Source organism: Schistocerca cancellata, chromosome 2 (genome assembly GCF_023864275.1).
Source record: "Schistocerca cancellata isolate TAMUIC-IGC-003103 chromosome 2, iqSchCanc2.1, whole genome shotgun sequence".
NCBI lineage: Eukaryota > Metazoa > Arthropoda > Insecta > Orthoptera > Acrididae > Schistocerca > Schistocerca cancellata.
In genome coordinates this window covers 794,104,476-794,120,114 of record NC_064627.1, presented here as the reverse complement: position 1 = coordinate 794,120,114, position 15,639 = coordinate 794,104,476, and the positions used below count along the sequence as shown (strand labels likewise).

The 15,639-nt window shown below is 42.3% G+C and overlaps 1 protein-coding gene across 1 annotated transcript in view; it reads right to left on the bottom strand.

Annotated features, from left to right (window-relative positions):
- The window catches only part of LOC126158747 (agrin-like), a 177,963-nt gene that overhangs the window by 122,116 nt on the left and 40,208 nt on the right, over positions 1-15,639 (bottom strand). The window contains exon 5 of the mRNA XM_049916466.1: positions 9,456-9,683. Coding sequence (XP_049772423.1) covers positions 9,456-9,683 — 228 coding nt within the window. The remainder of the gene's footprint in view (positions 1-9,455; positions 9,684-15,639) is intronic.

The window sequence follows — 15,639 nt, the reverse complement described above, 5'->3', positions numbered from 1 at the left end:
GTGTATATACTGTTGATTCAGGAAAGAACTACGTAGAACTGAATCTTATGTGACCCTATAAGAATTTTCTCTTTCTCATCTTTTCTTCTTAGAGAGGGAACATTGGATTGAAGGGGTACCCAGTCAGCACGACAATAGTTGCAGGAAATACGCAACAAAACACAGATCCAAACAGACCTTCTCAAGACTAATCAGACGCATGGTACAACTCCATTAGCCGCGCGGGGTAGCCGTGCGGTCTGAGGCACCTTCTCTCGATTCGCGTGACTGCCCTGGCAAGGGGTTCGAGTCCTCTCTCGGGCATGGGTGTGTGTTTGTTGTCCTTAGCGTAAGTTAGTTTAAGTTAGATTCAGCAGTATTTAAGCCTAGGGACCTATGACTTTAAGAGTTTGGTCCCATGGGACCTTACCACAAATCTGAAAATTTTACAATTCGATTAACATCGGATACAGGTTACCAACGTGTCAAACAGGCGATCTTAAACCAAAAAGTGAATATCTCTCACGTCCTAAACTGGAGTAAGAAGCAGATATAGTAGTAATTCAGCATAACCACGCTAAAAAAAACTATGCAGATCTCTATTGGAGTGGAAAGATGGATTCCTACACACTGTGCCATCAAAAGTATCCGGTCACTCTTACGTAATGCAGAATGAGTCACTTGATGTCACGAGAGGCAGACCCGTCGGTATAAAATTAGGCAGGGAGTATCCTGTTGTCACTAGAGAAGCAATAACTGCAGAATCAGACGTCCAGAAGAACACTGTGACTTCGAACGCGGTCTAGTCATTGGCAAACGATCAGGGACTTTGTAATCTTTATAAATCCGCCCAAGTCGTCAGTTTGTAATGTCAGTGTGAAGTGGATACGAGAAGGAACAACCACGGGTAAACAAGACCATGCAGATCTCATATACTGACGGAGAAACGCCGTTGAGCACTGTTGAAGGTAGATGTAATAAATTGCATTAACCAACGGAAGGAATCACTTGTGAGAACCGAAGTGTTACCAGTAGTCCAGCTGCCACAATGACTACCGAAGGGAGTTAGAAAGAATTGGGTACAACGATCCAACAGCTCCACGAAAATCACCATTCTCTGCTAAGGGACGCTTAAAGTTGCATAAAGACTGACCTCACTAGACAGTGGATGGCTGGAAAGGATGAATTGGAGAGAATCATCACGTTATATGCTGTGAAAGTCCGATAGAAGAGTTTGGGTTTGGCGAATACCAGGACAACTTTACCTACCGTCGTGTGTAATACAAATAGCGAAGTACAGAGGTGGTAGAGTTAACGTATGTGGGTATTTTATGTGGTTAGGGTGTGGTCCCACTGTTGAGATGAAGAAAAAGGTAAATATGCAAGGATCTGCATACAATTATAGCAATGTACACTACGCACAACATAACAATAGTTTAAAGACACTGATTGGTTGTATCTGTATGACAGTGCACTCTGCCATAAAACTGAATCTGTTAAGCAATCGTTTGTAGGCAACAACATTTCTGAAATGACCGAGGCTACGCAGGGTCACGTCCTGAATTTAAATAAATTACTTTGAAATTGATTTGACTGTCGCTCCACATCCCAACATGCAACATCACTACCTTCTCTGGTTTTGGCTCTTGAGAGAGAGCTATTCCTCCACAGACATTCGATCTCCTTACTGAAAACATCCTCATGAGAGTTCAAGCCACCGTAAAAGCGAAGACTGTACATATCCGTAATTAATATTCACTACACTAAGGTGACAAAGTCAGGGGTCAGCAATATACAGATATACAGATGGCGGTACATTGGCGGATCCGTCATTTGTTCTCATGTGATTCATGTGAAAAGATTTCCAACGTTATTATGGCGGCAGAACGGGAATTAACAATCATTGAACGCGAAATAGTAGTTGGAGCTCGACGCATGGGACATTTGATTTCGGAAATCGTTAGGGAATTAAATATTCCGAGATTCGCAGTGTCTAGAGTGTCAACAAGAATACCAAATTTCAGGAATCACCTCTCACCTGAACCACGCAGTAGCTGAACCCTTCATGTAACGACCGAAATCAGCGGGTTGGTTTGAGTTGTTAGTGCTAGGAGACAAGCAACACTGCGTGAGATAACCGCAGAAATCAGTGTGGGACGTAAGACAAATGTGTCCGTTAGGACACTGAGTCAAAATATGGCGTTCATATTGTATAGCAGATGACCGACGCAAGCGCCTTGGCTAATTGCCCGACATCACCTACAGCACCTCTCCCAGGCTCCTGACGACATTGGTTGGACCCTTATAGACTGGAAAACTGTGGCCTGGACAGGAGTCCCGATATCAGTTTGTATGAGCTGATGGTAGGGTTCGAGGGTGTCCCAGAACCCACGAAGCCATGGACGCAGGTTGTCAATAACGTCATTTGCAAGACGGTCGTGGCTCCATTATGGTGTGGATTGTGTTTACACGGAATTGACTGGGTTCTCTGGTCCGACTGAATCGATCATTGATAGGAAATGAATATGTTCGGCCACCTGGAGAGCATTTTCAGCCATTCAAAGACGGCATTTTTATGGATGACAATTCCCCTTCTCACCATGTCACAGTTGGTCGCGATTGGTTTGAAGAGCACTCTGGACAATGCGAGCGAATGGTTTGGCCATCCACATCGTCCGACATGAATCATATCGAACATTTATGGGATATACTTTACTTTACGTACACAGAATCCTCCATCGGCAACACTTTGATAATTATGAACAGCTGTAGAGGCAGCCTGGCTCAGTATTTCAGCTGGGGACTTCCAACGACTTGTTGAGACCATGCCAAATGTCGAGTTGCTGCACTATGCAGGGCACAAGATATTAGAAGACATTCAATGGATTTCGTCACCTCATTCTAATAGATGACAGTGCACTTTTATTATACAGCGTAATACTGCTGGGGTATAACATATGGTTTCATTTACAGTGTGGGAGTCATATTCTAGCAGAAAGCCGAAAGACGATATCAGAGTAAAATAAAGAACTTCCTAACAATTGGAACTCTTGTTGCAGAGCAGCAACGCTTTGTAAACACGGAGGAACTAATATTAATCGTAAGGTGGCTGTGTGAGGAGAAGTGGCAGTAGTTCCTCCCAAATTTACCATAGGGTGCTTGTACCCTGAATATAAGCGTGGGGGAGACCTCTTTGGCCTACCAGAGCTAATTTTGTTTCGGGTAGATGACGTCACTTCTGCGGCTGTCTTGTAAATAGTCGGATGTGTGTTTTTTTCTGTGGCTTGTATTGTTGAATGTGATGGATTGGATTATTTTATTTCGAATTACCGCTTTCTCCACGCCAGGTTACTGTGAATGAGATAATATTCGTCACTACATTTGGATTTTCTGCGATCTCAAATGTTTGAGTGGTATGGCTAGAGAAGGTTTTCCATTTCCGTTCATCGTTAACAGGACATAGTTTGAGTAGTTATTTCGTGATTACCATGCACGGACTCAGGGAATCATTATAGCAGTCTTTTCCCTTTTTTTAATGCACTAAACTAAGAAACTGATAGGATTACCTGTTCGATAGGTTCTTGGTAGAAGAATTTGTCCATTATGAATGAAAACCCTCACGATACTGGGTCAATATTCTGCAATATCGTAGAATACTACACCAGTGTCCTGTGGGTTCTCATCAAAGTGTTATAACTTTACTAGCAATATTTTATGTTTTCAAGCTCGTGTTAAAGCCGTTGTTATTTCAACAGAGGCATTTTCACGTTTTCGGAGAGTAGTCTTTCAACCTTCTATGCTCTCAGTTGAAATATAACAACTAGATTGAAATAAACTGTTCGTGTACTTAATCCCCTGACCTCGTATTTCCGTTTTTTGATTCCAAAAGCTACTGTGCACTGATGTGGTCACACGCCTTGCACTGTTGCGTGATACGTAGCATGTTCATACGCAATGCACATCGTGTGATTTATTTAAGTGCGTTTAGCAAATAACAAGTGATTTCTTCCACATATTCTTACAGAATATTGTTACATTACAGGTAGCGAGGCAGATCAGAGATGAGCTTCTTTACTGTTGTTCCACAGGGAGGAGTTAACGTTATGGATATGACATAACTTTATGTGGAGTACTCAGGGAACAGTTAACATTTACATATTGCTGTAGAGATAGAAATTAGTATCAGTAGTTCAACATGGTTGTTTCAAATGTCAACTGCTTAATATCCGGCGTTGACTGGGTATGTACGTTTTCCAATTTTGTTAGTCCGCCTCTTTCTTACCCTGCACCTGTCCATTTCCTCCTCTCCCTCTCTCTGCCCATATCCTCTCTCTCTCTCTCTCTCTCTCTCTCTGTTCACCCTTCCCACCTCCCACTCTCTATACATCTCCTTCTCTTTCTCTGGCCATCTCCCCCCATCGTCCCTCTCTGTCCATCTCTTCCTCTTCATTTCTCTCCGCACGTTGTCACCCTCACTGCAATAGAAGGACCGAACGTGGTAGCGCAGTGGTCATCACACTGGACTCGCATTCCGGAGGACAACGGTTCAAACTCGCGTCTAGCCAACCTGATTTAGGTTTTCCATTATTTTCCAAAATCGCTTGAGGCAAATACCGCGATTATTGCTGCGAAGGAACAGACATTTTCCTTCTCCATCCTTTCTTAATCCGAGCTTGTGTTCCGTTTCTAATGACCTCGCTGTCGATGAGACGTTAAACGCTACTCTTCTGCTCCTCCTCCTCTAAATACTGTATGCAAAATGTGCTGTGCATAGAGTTATTACAAAAGAAATAGTAAAGTTAAAGGTCGTGCATTAAGCAGCAGTGTTATTGGATGGACTGCGAAAATGCTAAGGGACAACCTTTTTCTCCTTCGCCGGTTGTGTGAGCAAGACAATGTTTCTTAAAAGTTTGAAATCATGTGTAAAGTTTGCTGCAAATCGCTAAGTGCTCTCATTCTAAAATACAGGATGAATATAGTCTGGCTATTTGCGTGTGGTGAGCTGTACTCTTCACCCCATTCCTTTTGCGAGGTAAGTCATTCTTATCCTTACAGTGGTTCTTTCCAGATAGTAAGTGAAATGTTTACCAAGTTTGGTTAAAGTCGATCCAGTGCTTTAGTGTGAAATGTGGAACATAGATACGTACATACATCCACTTTTAAGGTACTTACGAATCAATATCGCAGTCTTGTTTGTTGGAGAGTTATCCGTCGTGTTTTCTTGATAACGTTTACTGTTATATTTCTGGATTAAAGCTTTCTGAAATTTCTGTATCTTTATATATTCATAGTGACTTTGAGGTTCGCCGATGACATTGTAATTCTGTCAGATACAGCAAATGACCTGGAAGAGCAACTGGACGGAATGGATAGTGTCTTGAAAGAAGGATACAAGATGAACATCAACAAAAGAAAAACGAGGATAATGGAATGTAGTCGAATTAAATCGGGTGGCGCTGCGGGAATTAGATTAGGAAATGAGACGCTTAAAATAGTAAATTAGTTTTGATACTTGGGGAGCAAAATAACTGAAAAAAAATGGCTCTGAGCACTATGGGACTCAACTGCTGTGGTCATAAGTCCCCTAGAACTTAGAACTACTTAAACCTAACTAACCTAAGGACATCACACACATCCATGCCCGAGGCAGGATTCGAACCTGCGACCGTAGCGGTCGCGCGGTTCCAGACTGTAGCGCCTTTAACCGCTCGGCCACACCGGCCGGCAAAATAACTGATGATGGTCGAAGTAGAGAGGCTATAAAATGTAGACTGCCAATGGCAAGGAAAGCGTTTCTCAAGAAGAGAAATTTGTTAACATGGAATATATATAGATTTAAGTGTCAGGAAGTCGTTTCTGAAAGTATTTGTATGGAGTGTAGCCATGTATGGAAGTGAGACGTGGACGATAAATAGTTTAGACAAGAAGAGAATAGAAGCTTTAGAAATGTGGTGCTACAAAGAATGCTGAAGGTTAGTTGGGTAGATCACATAGCTAATGAGGAGGTATTAAATAGAATTGGAGAGAAGAGAAATTTGTGGCACAACTTGACTAGAAGAAGGGATCGGTTGTTAGGGCATATTCTGAGGCATCAAGGAATCACCAATTTAGTATTGGAGGGCAGGGTGGAGGGTAAAAATCGTAGAGGGAGAGCATGAAATGAATACACTAAACGGATTCAGAAGGATGTAGGTTGCAGTAGGTACTGGGAGATGAAGAAACTTGCACAGGATAGGGTAGCATGGAGAGCTGCATCAGACCAGTCTCTGGACTGACGACCACAACAACAACAACAACAACAACAGTGACTTTGAGGCGCGTTTCATATTCAGAAAATTGGATAATCATATTTTGTTCGAGTCACAGTGTACTGGCTACGCAGCATGAAGATAACACGGCGATCACAGCTAGAAACTTCCATTCTACATTAGGAACATTACGCAGTAACTTTATCCTATTAAAAGGCTACACATACCTGGTGGTTGCAAGTAAAGTGCACTTACTCACAGGAGTGCAGTGTGGGCTGTAATTAAAGTATGAGGGTGAAAATTAACAGATGTGGTAATGGGTTAATGGCGAACCGACTCACGCTGGAAAAACATTGTTTCAGATTTTGGTCGTAAGCTGCAAATCTGGCGCTGTGAAAGCGAGAAAGACGTATAGAAATATTTCCATGTATAATGGATTAACAACTGGACGTGAGCAGAAAATGTCAAACGACTAAGGTAGGTATAACGTTGATAATTAATTGCTGCTTGCAGAATTTGTTCAATATGAGCTCTGTAGACGTCGCCAAGGTGCTGCATCCATAAAACGACGTGAGTAATGGTTGCTCGCAGCAGTTCTAGTAGAAAATTTGCTGTGTACTGGCTTCAAGTGAGGTATACACTGAACTTTTCCCTGATAAACGCGTTGGTGTAGATATCTCCAGACCTAAAAGACACGTGGATTGAGATTCAGGTGATCTTTCAGCCGTGGACCTGGAAAGTCTCTGGAGGTAACACGTTCGTGGAAGGTTGCATTAAGCGTATCTTTCACTGGGCGGGCAATATGAAGTGTCGTCTCATCTCGCATGAAAACAGTGGTTTCCACAGAGCTCCCATATTCAAAACACTGGGACCACAATGTGTTCAAGGTGGTCTCGATGACGTGCAAGACGTCACGGCAGAGGTGACAGGCACTCCGTGTGTACAATCTTCAAAGAAACCCGGGACACGAAGGATGGTACTTGTGACATAAGGCGAATGCAATGGCTCTTCGTGCACAGCATGCAGCTTAACAGTAGCCCCAAACTCTGTAGTTCTGTGTATTCACTGCCCTCTGTAGTGTGAAATGTATCTTCTCACCCCATAAAATATTGCCAGACCACATTTCATCAACTTCGATCCGTGCCAGAAACCGAAGAGCAAATACAGAACGTTGATGCGGTTCATGAGGCTTCACTTTCTGCACAATCTGGATCTTATAAGGGTACCTGCGTCAAATAGACCGCAAAACTTCCCGTAATGTTGTTGACCATGGGATACAGAATTCTCGCGACACTGTACGAGCACTAGAACTGCCCGGGGCACGTGCTGCATGGTCTTGTTGCTTCCACCGGTTTAGGACGTCTTCCTCTTCCAGGTGCAAAGCAAAGCTCACCCTTATTCTCGAACTACTTTATCATCTTCTCTAAACCATTTAAAGACATCTGACCTCTCCTCAGACTCTTCAGTCAGTGACACTCTCTCAGTGCAGCACAGTAATTGTTGGATTCTCATGAAACGTTTCCACGGTCTCTCTTCTCGATGTTCATACTGTTCACTCGCGTTATGGCTTGTCAAATGAGAGTGTGGATACCCCACCGTCATAAAAACAGCGTACAACTTCGGATTTGCAAGTGGTGGGCGAAATTGAAACTAATTTTTTTCCAGCGTAGATCTGTTCCACATTAACGCATTAGTATATCTACCAAGTTTCACTGATATACTGTAATTGCAGCTCACAACGGACCTCCGTGCATACCTGCACTTTAATTGTGATAACCCAGCATGTAGATATACGAAAGTTATACGGTAAAAGTTTTGAGTTCGAAGATTTCATACACTTGCGGCATATTGTCTGCACAGCAATTAGAATAAGTAGTGTAAACACAGAGTTTTTACCTATTCTGATATATCTCTCTCTCTCTCTCCCTCTCTCTCTCTCTAATCGTTTAGTCGGTTCCGACTCTTCGTGACCCCATGAATCATATCACGCCAATTTTCCTGTCTTGCACTTTCTCCCGTAGACCTTCCAGGTTGGAACACATTGCTTCTGTGATGCCATCGATCCATCTCATCCTCTGACGTCCTCTTCTTCTAGTTCCTTCACTCTTCCCCAGCATTAATGTTTTTTCGAGCGAGGCACGCCTTCGCATTGTGTGTCCAAAGTAGGTCAGCTTTTGTTTTAACATTAGACCTCCCAGGGAGAAATCTGGTTTTATTTGCTCCAATATTGATTTGTGGGTTCTCTTTGCAGTCCATCGAATTCTAAGAAGTTTCCTCCAACACCACAATTCGAAGGAGTCAGTTCTTCGCCGTTCAGCCTTTCTAATGGTCCAGGTCTCACATCCATACATCACAACTGGAAAGACCATAGCCCTCACAATATAGATCTTTGTTGCTAGCGTTATATCTCTGGACCTTATAACCCTGTCAATGTTTGACATCGCCTGTCTACCAAGCGTCTCCGGATTTCATGGCTGCAGTCGCCATCAGCAGAGATCTGGGGACCGAGGTAACTGAATGTGGTCACTACCTCCATGGTTTCTCCTGCTATATCCCACGAATTGATAGGTGTAGTTGTCACAATTTTCGTTTTCTTCACATTTAGCCTAAGACCAGCCTTTTCACTTTCGTCTTTCACCTTCAGCAAGAGTGTTCTCAATTATTCTTCACTTTCTGACGACAGGATCGTATCATCCGCGTACCTGAGGTTGTTTACATTTATTCCAGCTATTTTAATTCCTGTTTCTCCTTCATCTAGTCTCGCATTCCTCATAACATGTTCTGCATACAGATTGAATAAGTACGGCGAGTATGCAGCCTTGCAGGACCCCTTTCGGAATCTTTAACTATTTCGTTGTGCTATATATAGTTCTCACCATGGCTTCCTGGTCTAGGTATAAACCCCGTATCAGATGAATGAGGTGATCTGGTACACCCATGTTTTTCAGTACGTTCCATAATTTGTTGTGATAGACGCAGTCAAAGGCTTTGGCGTAGTCAATAAAGCAGAGGTATACATCCTTCTGGAATTCTCTTGCTTTTTCCATAATCCACCTAATGTTAGCAATTTGATGTCTAGTTCCATTTCCTTTCCTAAATCCAGCTTGTTCTGATATACTGAAATATAATACAGTTCGAAAGTTTCACAATGCCTGCTGTTGCTCACCTACCCATTGTAGGAGATATTACCATAACTAGGGCATGAGGAGGGGCAGCGGCGTGACGTACCTTCGTCGGCCGCCCTGCAGTCGCCGTAGAAGGCCACGGTGATGGGGGAGCGGCCACGCGGTCTGCGGCACGACGCTAGGTGCAGGCGGCACTCGCTGCGGTACGTGCGCCCGTCGCTGCCGCAAACCCGCTCGGCAGGGGCGTCGCGCGGGCAGTCGTTCCGGCAGGCGCAAACTCCTGCCCTGCACACGGCGCCGGGCTCCGCGCACACCACGCCTCTGCAAGGGTCTGCAACCAAGCGGCCAGCCGAGCGACGTCACACACACAAATACTCTGTGGAGACTAGGGCATTGGGAACGCATTATACAGGATGTTGTCGTGATGATGATGAACAAGAAGTAGAAGCGTGAACGATGCATGATAACAGGAAAGACAGAGAACACATACAGCCAAATTAAAGAAACACATTAAACATAAAAGACAAATAACGTTAGTTAAAAGAGAAACCAGAAGAGTGCCAATCGTAATTGGGACCCATGCCCTGGAAATTTAGGATACGACATCAGAAAAAAGAGCTTGTAATGCATCAATAGCTCTCAATAAAATGGAGAAAGATACCCAATAGTGGAACAATATCCCCGAGGAAACATTCCTTGGCTAGTATCAAAACCTATGAACAGGGATAGAAGAAAATATTGTAACAGCTCAATCAGAAATAGAAAGTGTCCAGGGAGAGAGAAAACACATAATGTGCTTACTAAATATCGTCATGAAAATCTTGAGTTTAGACTTCTACACTTACATGCGGAGGCTACGACGTTGGGATCACTTGAACGCCTTTAATAGGCCATTAAAATAACGTGCAAGTAGTAAGGAGCAGTACTCTGGCAATTCCAAAAAAAAAATCGCAAGAGGAATGGCCATGTTCCGGAAGATTGACAGAGGTCAGTAGTCTTATCTGTATTTAAGAAAGGACAGGAGTGACTGCAATAGTTACAGAAGCATAAGCTTCCTAAAATGCAGGAATAAGGTGGGTGTCACGATACTTTCCAAAAGATTAAATGCTTTAACAGAGACTTATCTGTTGGAAGCACTAAACGGTTTTTGACCGAGAATATCATGTATGGATTGTGATTTATCAACATGTCAGACACGAGAAAAGCGAACAGAATATAGTCTCCAAGCTGATATAGCTTTTATGGGTTATGAAAAGGCGTTAGAACGGGCGATGAGATCCTAGGTGTGGGAAATTTTAGCAGAGTATGTCCTTCGTGAGTATCTGAAAAGGTTAATTCTGAACAATACAACATCAAGGTACACGTCGGCTCCACCATTAGTACAGGAATGAGAAGACGCACGCTATAAATCCTTAAGGTCCAAGCTCTATAAATAAATGTAAATGACATGGTCAACAGATAGCGAAATTATGGAAGATTTAGACCCACCGAGTCGTACAGTATTTAACTCACCCCTTTTTTGCAGCTGAACACATCACACTGACGGATACGGAAGAAACCTAAAACTAGCAATATTGTCCCTACATATAATGGTAAGACAATATAATTCAGTCATATCCACAAAGGAAAGTAAATTTATAGGATTCTGTGGAAAAAAATCTTAGACGAAAAATCATAATCGACAATGAGATACTGGACAAGCACGTACATTTAACTACCCGGCCAGTTATAGTTCTTATGCTTACGATAGTGATTATGAAAAGAAATTATAAAGGTATTGACAAATAAAATTATGGACTTGAACGACCAAATATTACAAAGAATTGATGCAACAAAACTTACATTTCTCAAAACTTTTATAGGATCAAGTATTACAGAGAAGCTTCGTGAAATCAAATGGGAATCACTGGGGACAAGAAGAATCTCTTCTCGCGGGGCACACTGCGGAAATTTATGAGAACCAGCTTTTGACGTTGACTGCATATGGATTCTACTGCTGCCAACGTACATTTCTCGTAGCGGCTTCGATGATAAGACAAGAGAAATTAGGGCTGGAATGGAGGCATATTGGCCAATTTTTCGTCTCTCTATTTGCAAGTGGAAAAGGAAAAGAAATGACTAGTAGTCCGTGGTACCCTCCGCCATACAGCGTACAGTGACTTCAGGTGTATCTACATATGCATAGATACTCCGCAAGCCACCTCACAGTGTACGACTTCTAGTCATTTCCTTTCCTCTTCCACTCGCAAATAGACCGAGAGCGGCTGTCTATATGCCACCGAATGAACCCAATCTCTCGTACCTTGTGGTCCGTTCGTGGCAGTAGAATCGTTCTTTAGTCAGCTTCAAACGGCTGTTCCTACAATTTTCTCAGTAGTGTTCCTCGGAAAGAACGTAGGTTTCCCTTCAGAGAATACTTTTTGAGCTTCCGAAGCATCTCCGTAACACCTGCGCGTTGTTCGAAGCTACCGGTAACATATCTAGCAGCCCGTCGTTTAATTGCTTCGATATCCTCCTTTAATCCGGCCTAGCTCGGATTCCAAACACTCCAGCAGTACTTAAAAATAGGTTGCACTAACTTCGAATCGAAATCTCTTCAAATTTCATCCACACTTTCCCATAATTCACCCAATAATTCGGAGTCGACCATTCGCGTGGTCTAGGGGTAGCGTCTTTGATTAGAAATCAAGAAGTCTTCGGTCCCTAGTTCTAAGCATGCCAGTGCTTAAATTCTGAACAATAATCAGCATTGGTGGCCTAAGACTTCCGGCATAAGAAGTCTTCTTTATTCTGCCAACGGTCTTGTCGAAGACGGCGGACGAGGGGACGAAGGTTCAGAGCACTTTCTTGCCCTTGGAAACTGCCCCTAAAGGCGGAAGAATCAGAAATGATCAACGGCATGATGAAGCAGAAGGCAATAGAAACCATTGTATTAAACGCACATAATGTGTATCCACAGGACATGTGCCCTGTAACTGAAAAAGTATCATGATTGGGGAATGGTGCCCAACTTTGAAACCAGGGTGGGTGGGATTGGGGGGGGGGGGAGACTGCCACGGAGGATGTAATCATGAGAAAAAGACTGAATAACCAACGAAATGACAAGGATTTCTGGTCAGATGAGTATGGGGTAAAATCAACAGCAGCAGTAAACGGTTTATCGGGAGTAGGATTCGTTATGAATAGGAAGGTAGGGCAGAGAGTGTGTTTCTGTTAACAGTTCAGTGACAGGATTGTTCACATCAGGATCGACAGCCAACCGACACCGAGAACAATAGTTCAGGTCTACATGCCGACGTCACAAGCTGAGAATGAACAGATATAGAAAGTATGTGAAGATATTGAGAGGCTAATATAGTACGTAAAGGGAGATCAAACTCCAATAACCACGGGGGATAGGAACACGGTTGTGGAGAAAGTATTAGAAGAAAGGGCTACAGGAGAATATAGGCTTGTTACGAGACAGGAAAATTGAGTTCTGCGATAAATTCCAGCTAGTAACAGCGAATACTCTGTTGAAGAATCACAAGAGAAGGAGATATATTTGTAAAGGGCCGAGAGATACGGAAAGGTTTCAATTGTATTACATAACGGTTAGAGAAGGATCCGAAATCAGATACAGTATTGTAAGGCATATTCAGGAGCTGATATAGACTCAGATCACAGTGTAGTAGTGATGAAGAGTAGGCTGAAGTTAAGAGAAGAATCAATGATCAAGAAAAGTCGGATACTGAAGTACTAAGTAGTGACGAGATACGCATGAAGTTCTCTCTTCATATACTGGAATAATTATTGCTGCATACTGAATTGCTCATTATAATGAGCAGTTCAGTATGCAGCACAGTTGAAGGTAAATGGACGTCTCTAAAAAGGCAATCGCAGAAGTTAGAAAGAGAAACGTATTTACAAAAAAGGTAACTGCGAAGAAACCATGATTAACGGAAGAAAAACTTCAGATGATTTATGAATGAAGGACGTACAAAAAAGTTCAGGGAGATTCAATAAGAGAGAAATACAAGTCGCTGAGGAATCAGCTAAATAGGAAGTGTACGGAATCTACAAAAATATGAAGAAATAGAAAAAGAAATGTGTTTTTAGAAGGACTGACATAGCATATAGGAAAGCCAAAACGTCATTCTGTGCAATAAAAGCAAAAATGGTAACATTAAGATTGCAACAGGAATTCCACAGTTAAAATCAGAGAAGGGAGCGAGTAGTTGGAAAAGAAGAACTCTGTGAGGGGGAAGATTTGCTTGATATGATTGAAGAAGGAACAGGAATCGATTTAGAAAGGTAGGGGATCAAGCACTAGAATCAGAATTTCAAAGAGTTTCCTCATGGCATGTTATCTATCCCTTCCGCCTTATTTGATCTGAAGAATTCAGAAGGCATATACAAGATTTCATCATAATTTCTAAAATCATTAGGGGAAGTGGTAACAAAACTACAATTCACGTTGGTATGTAGAATGTATGTATCTGGCGATAAACCATCTGACTTTCGCAAAAGACCATCCACTTAATTCTGAAGGCTGCTAGAGCTGACAAGTGCATTAATTATCGCACATTCAGCTTAACAGCTCGTGCACCAAAGTTGCTGACAAGAATAACATACAGAAAATGGAAAAAAAGCTGATTGTGTGTAAGATGACGATTACTTTGGCTTTAGGAATGGTAAAGGCACCACAGAGGGAATTCTGACGTCGCAGTTGATAATGGAAGCAAGACTAAAGAAAAATCAAGAAATGTTCGTAGGAACTGTCGACCCGAAAAAGCTTTCGATAAAGTCAAACGGTGCAAGATGGTCGAAATGCTGAGGAAAACAGGGGTAAGATATAGCGAGAATCAAGTAAATACAACATGTACGAGAACCAAGAGAGAATAATAAGAATGGAAGACAAAGAACGAAGTATACTGATTGAAAAGTGTGTAATACAGGGATGTAGTCTTTCGCCCCTAATTTCAGTCTGTACATCGAAGAAGCTATGGTGGAAATAAAGAGTGGACTTAAAATTCAAGGTGAAAGGATATCAGTGATATGATTCGCTGATGACATTGGTATCTTCAGTGAAACTGAAGAATAATTACACGATCTGATGAATGGAATGAACAGTATAATGAGTAAAAAACGTGGGTTGAGAATAAATCGAAGAGACGTGAAAGTAAGAAGAAGTAGCATAAATCAGAACAGCAAAAACTTAACATCAGAAATGAAGGTCAAGAAGTAGATGAAGTTAAGGAATTCTACTTTCTATGTAGCAAACTAACCAACGACGGAGGAAGCAAGGAGGACATCAAAAGCAGACTAGCATAGGCAATAAGGGCATTCCTGGTCAAGATAAGTCTACTAGTATCAAACATAGGCCTTAATATGAGGAAGAAATTTCTGAGAACGTTTGGAGCACAGTATTGTATGGTAGTGAAACAAGGGTTGTGGAAAAACCGGAACAGAAGAGAATCGAACCACGTGAGGTATGGTGCAACATTGTTGAAAATTAGGTGGACTGATAAGGTAAGGAATGAGGAGGTTCCACGCAGGAATAGAGAGGAATGGAATATGTGAAAAACACCGACAAGGAGAAGAGATAAGATAATAGGACATCTATTAAAACATCATGAATGACTTCCATGATGCTAGAGGGAGCTGAAGAGGGTAAAAACTGTAGAAGAAGATAGGCCTAGATATTTAAACAACGTGACTATTCCAAGCAGAACACTATCAATTCTGTATTTGAAGATTACGGCTTTGTTTTTCCTACTCATCGGAATTAACGTACATTTTTATATAGTCAGACTTAGCTGCCATTCATCACACCAACTAGAAATTATGTCTAAGTCATCCTGTATCCTCCCACAGTCACTCAACGATGTGACCCTCCCGTACATTACACTACGACCACGAAAGGAAAGCAGATTGCTGCCCACCCTGTTCACCAGATCGTATATGTATATAGAAAATAATAGCGGTCACTTCCGTGGGGCACCCATGATGAAAACCTGTTCACTGATGAACACTTGCTGTCAAGTGTTCCATTACTTAAGAAGTTTTCGTGGAATGACATGCCCTGGAACCTATTCGATGTGCTCTTACCTTCATTAACAGAGTTCAGTGGGGCCCTTGTCAAACTCACATGCTCTCAGAAAGTCTGGAAATATGGACTGTACCTCTCGTCCTTAACCCATAGTTCGCAGTATATCACATGAGAAAAGGGCAAGCTGAGAATCGCACGAGCGACGCATTCTAGAACCGTGATAATTCGTGGACAAAAGCTTCTCGGTCCCAAGAAA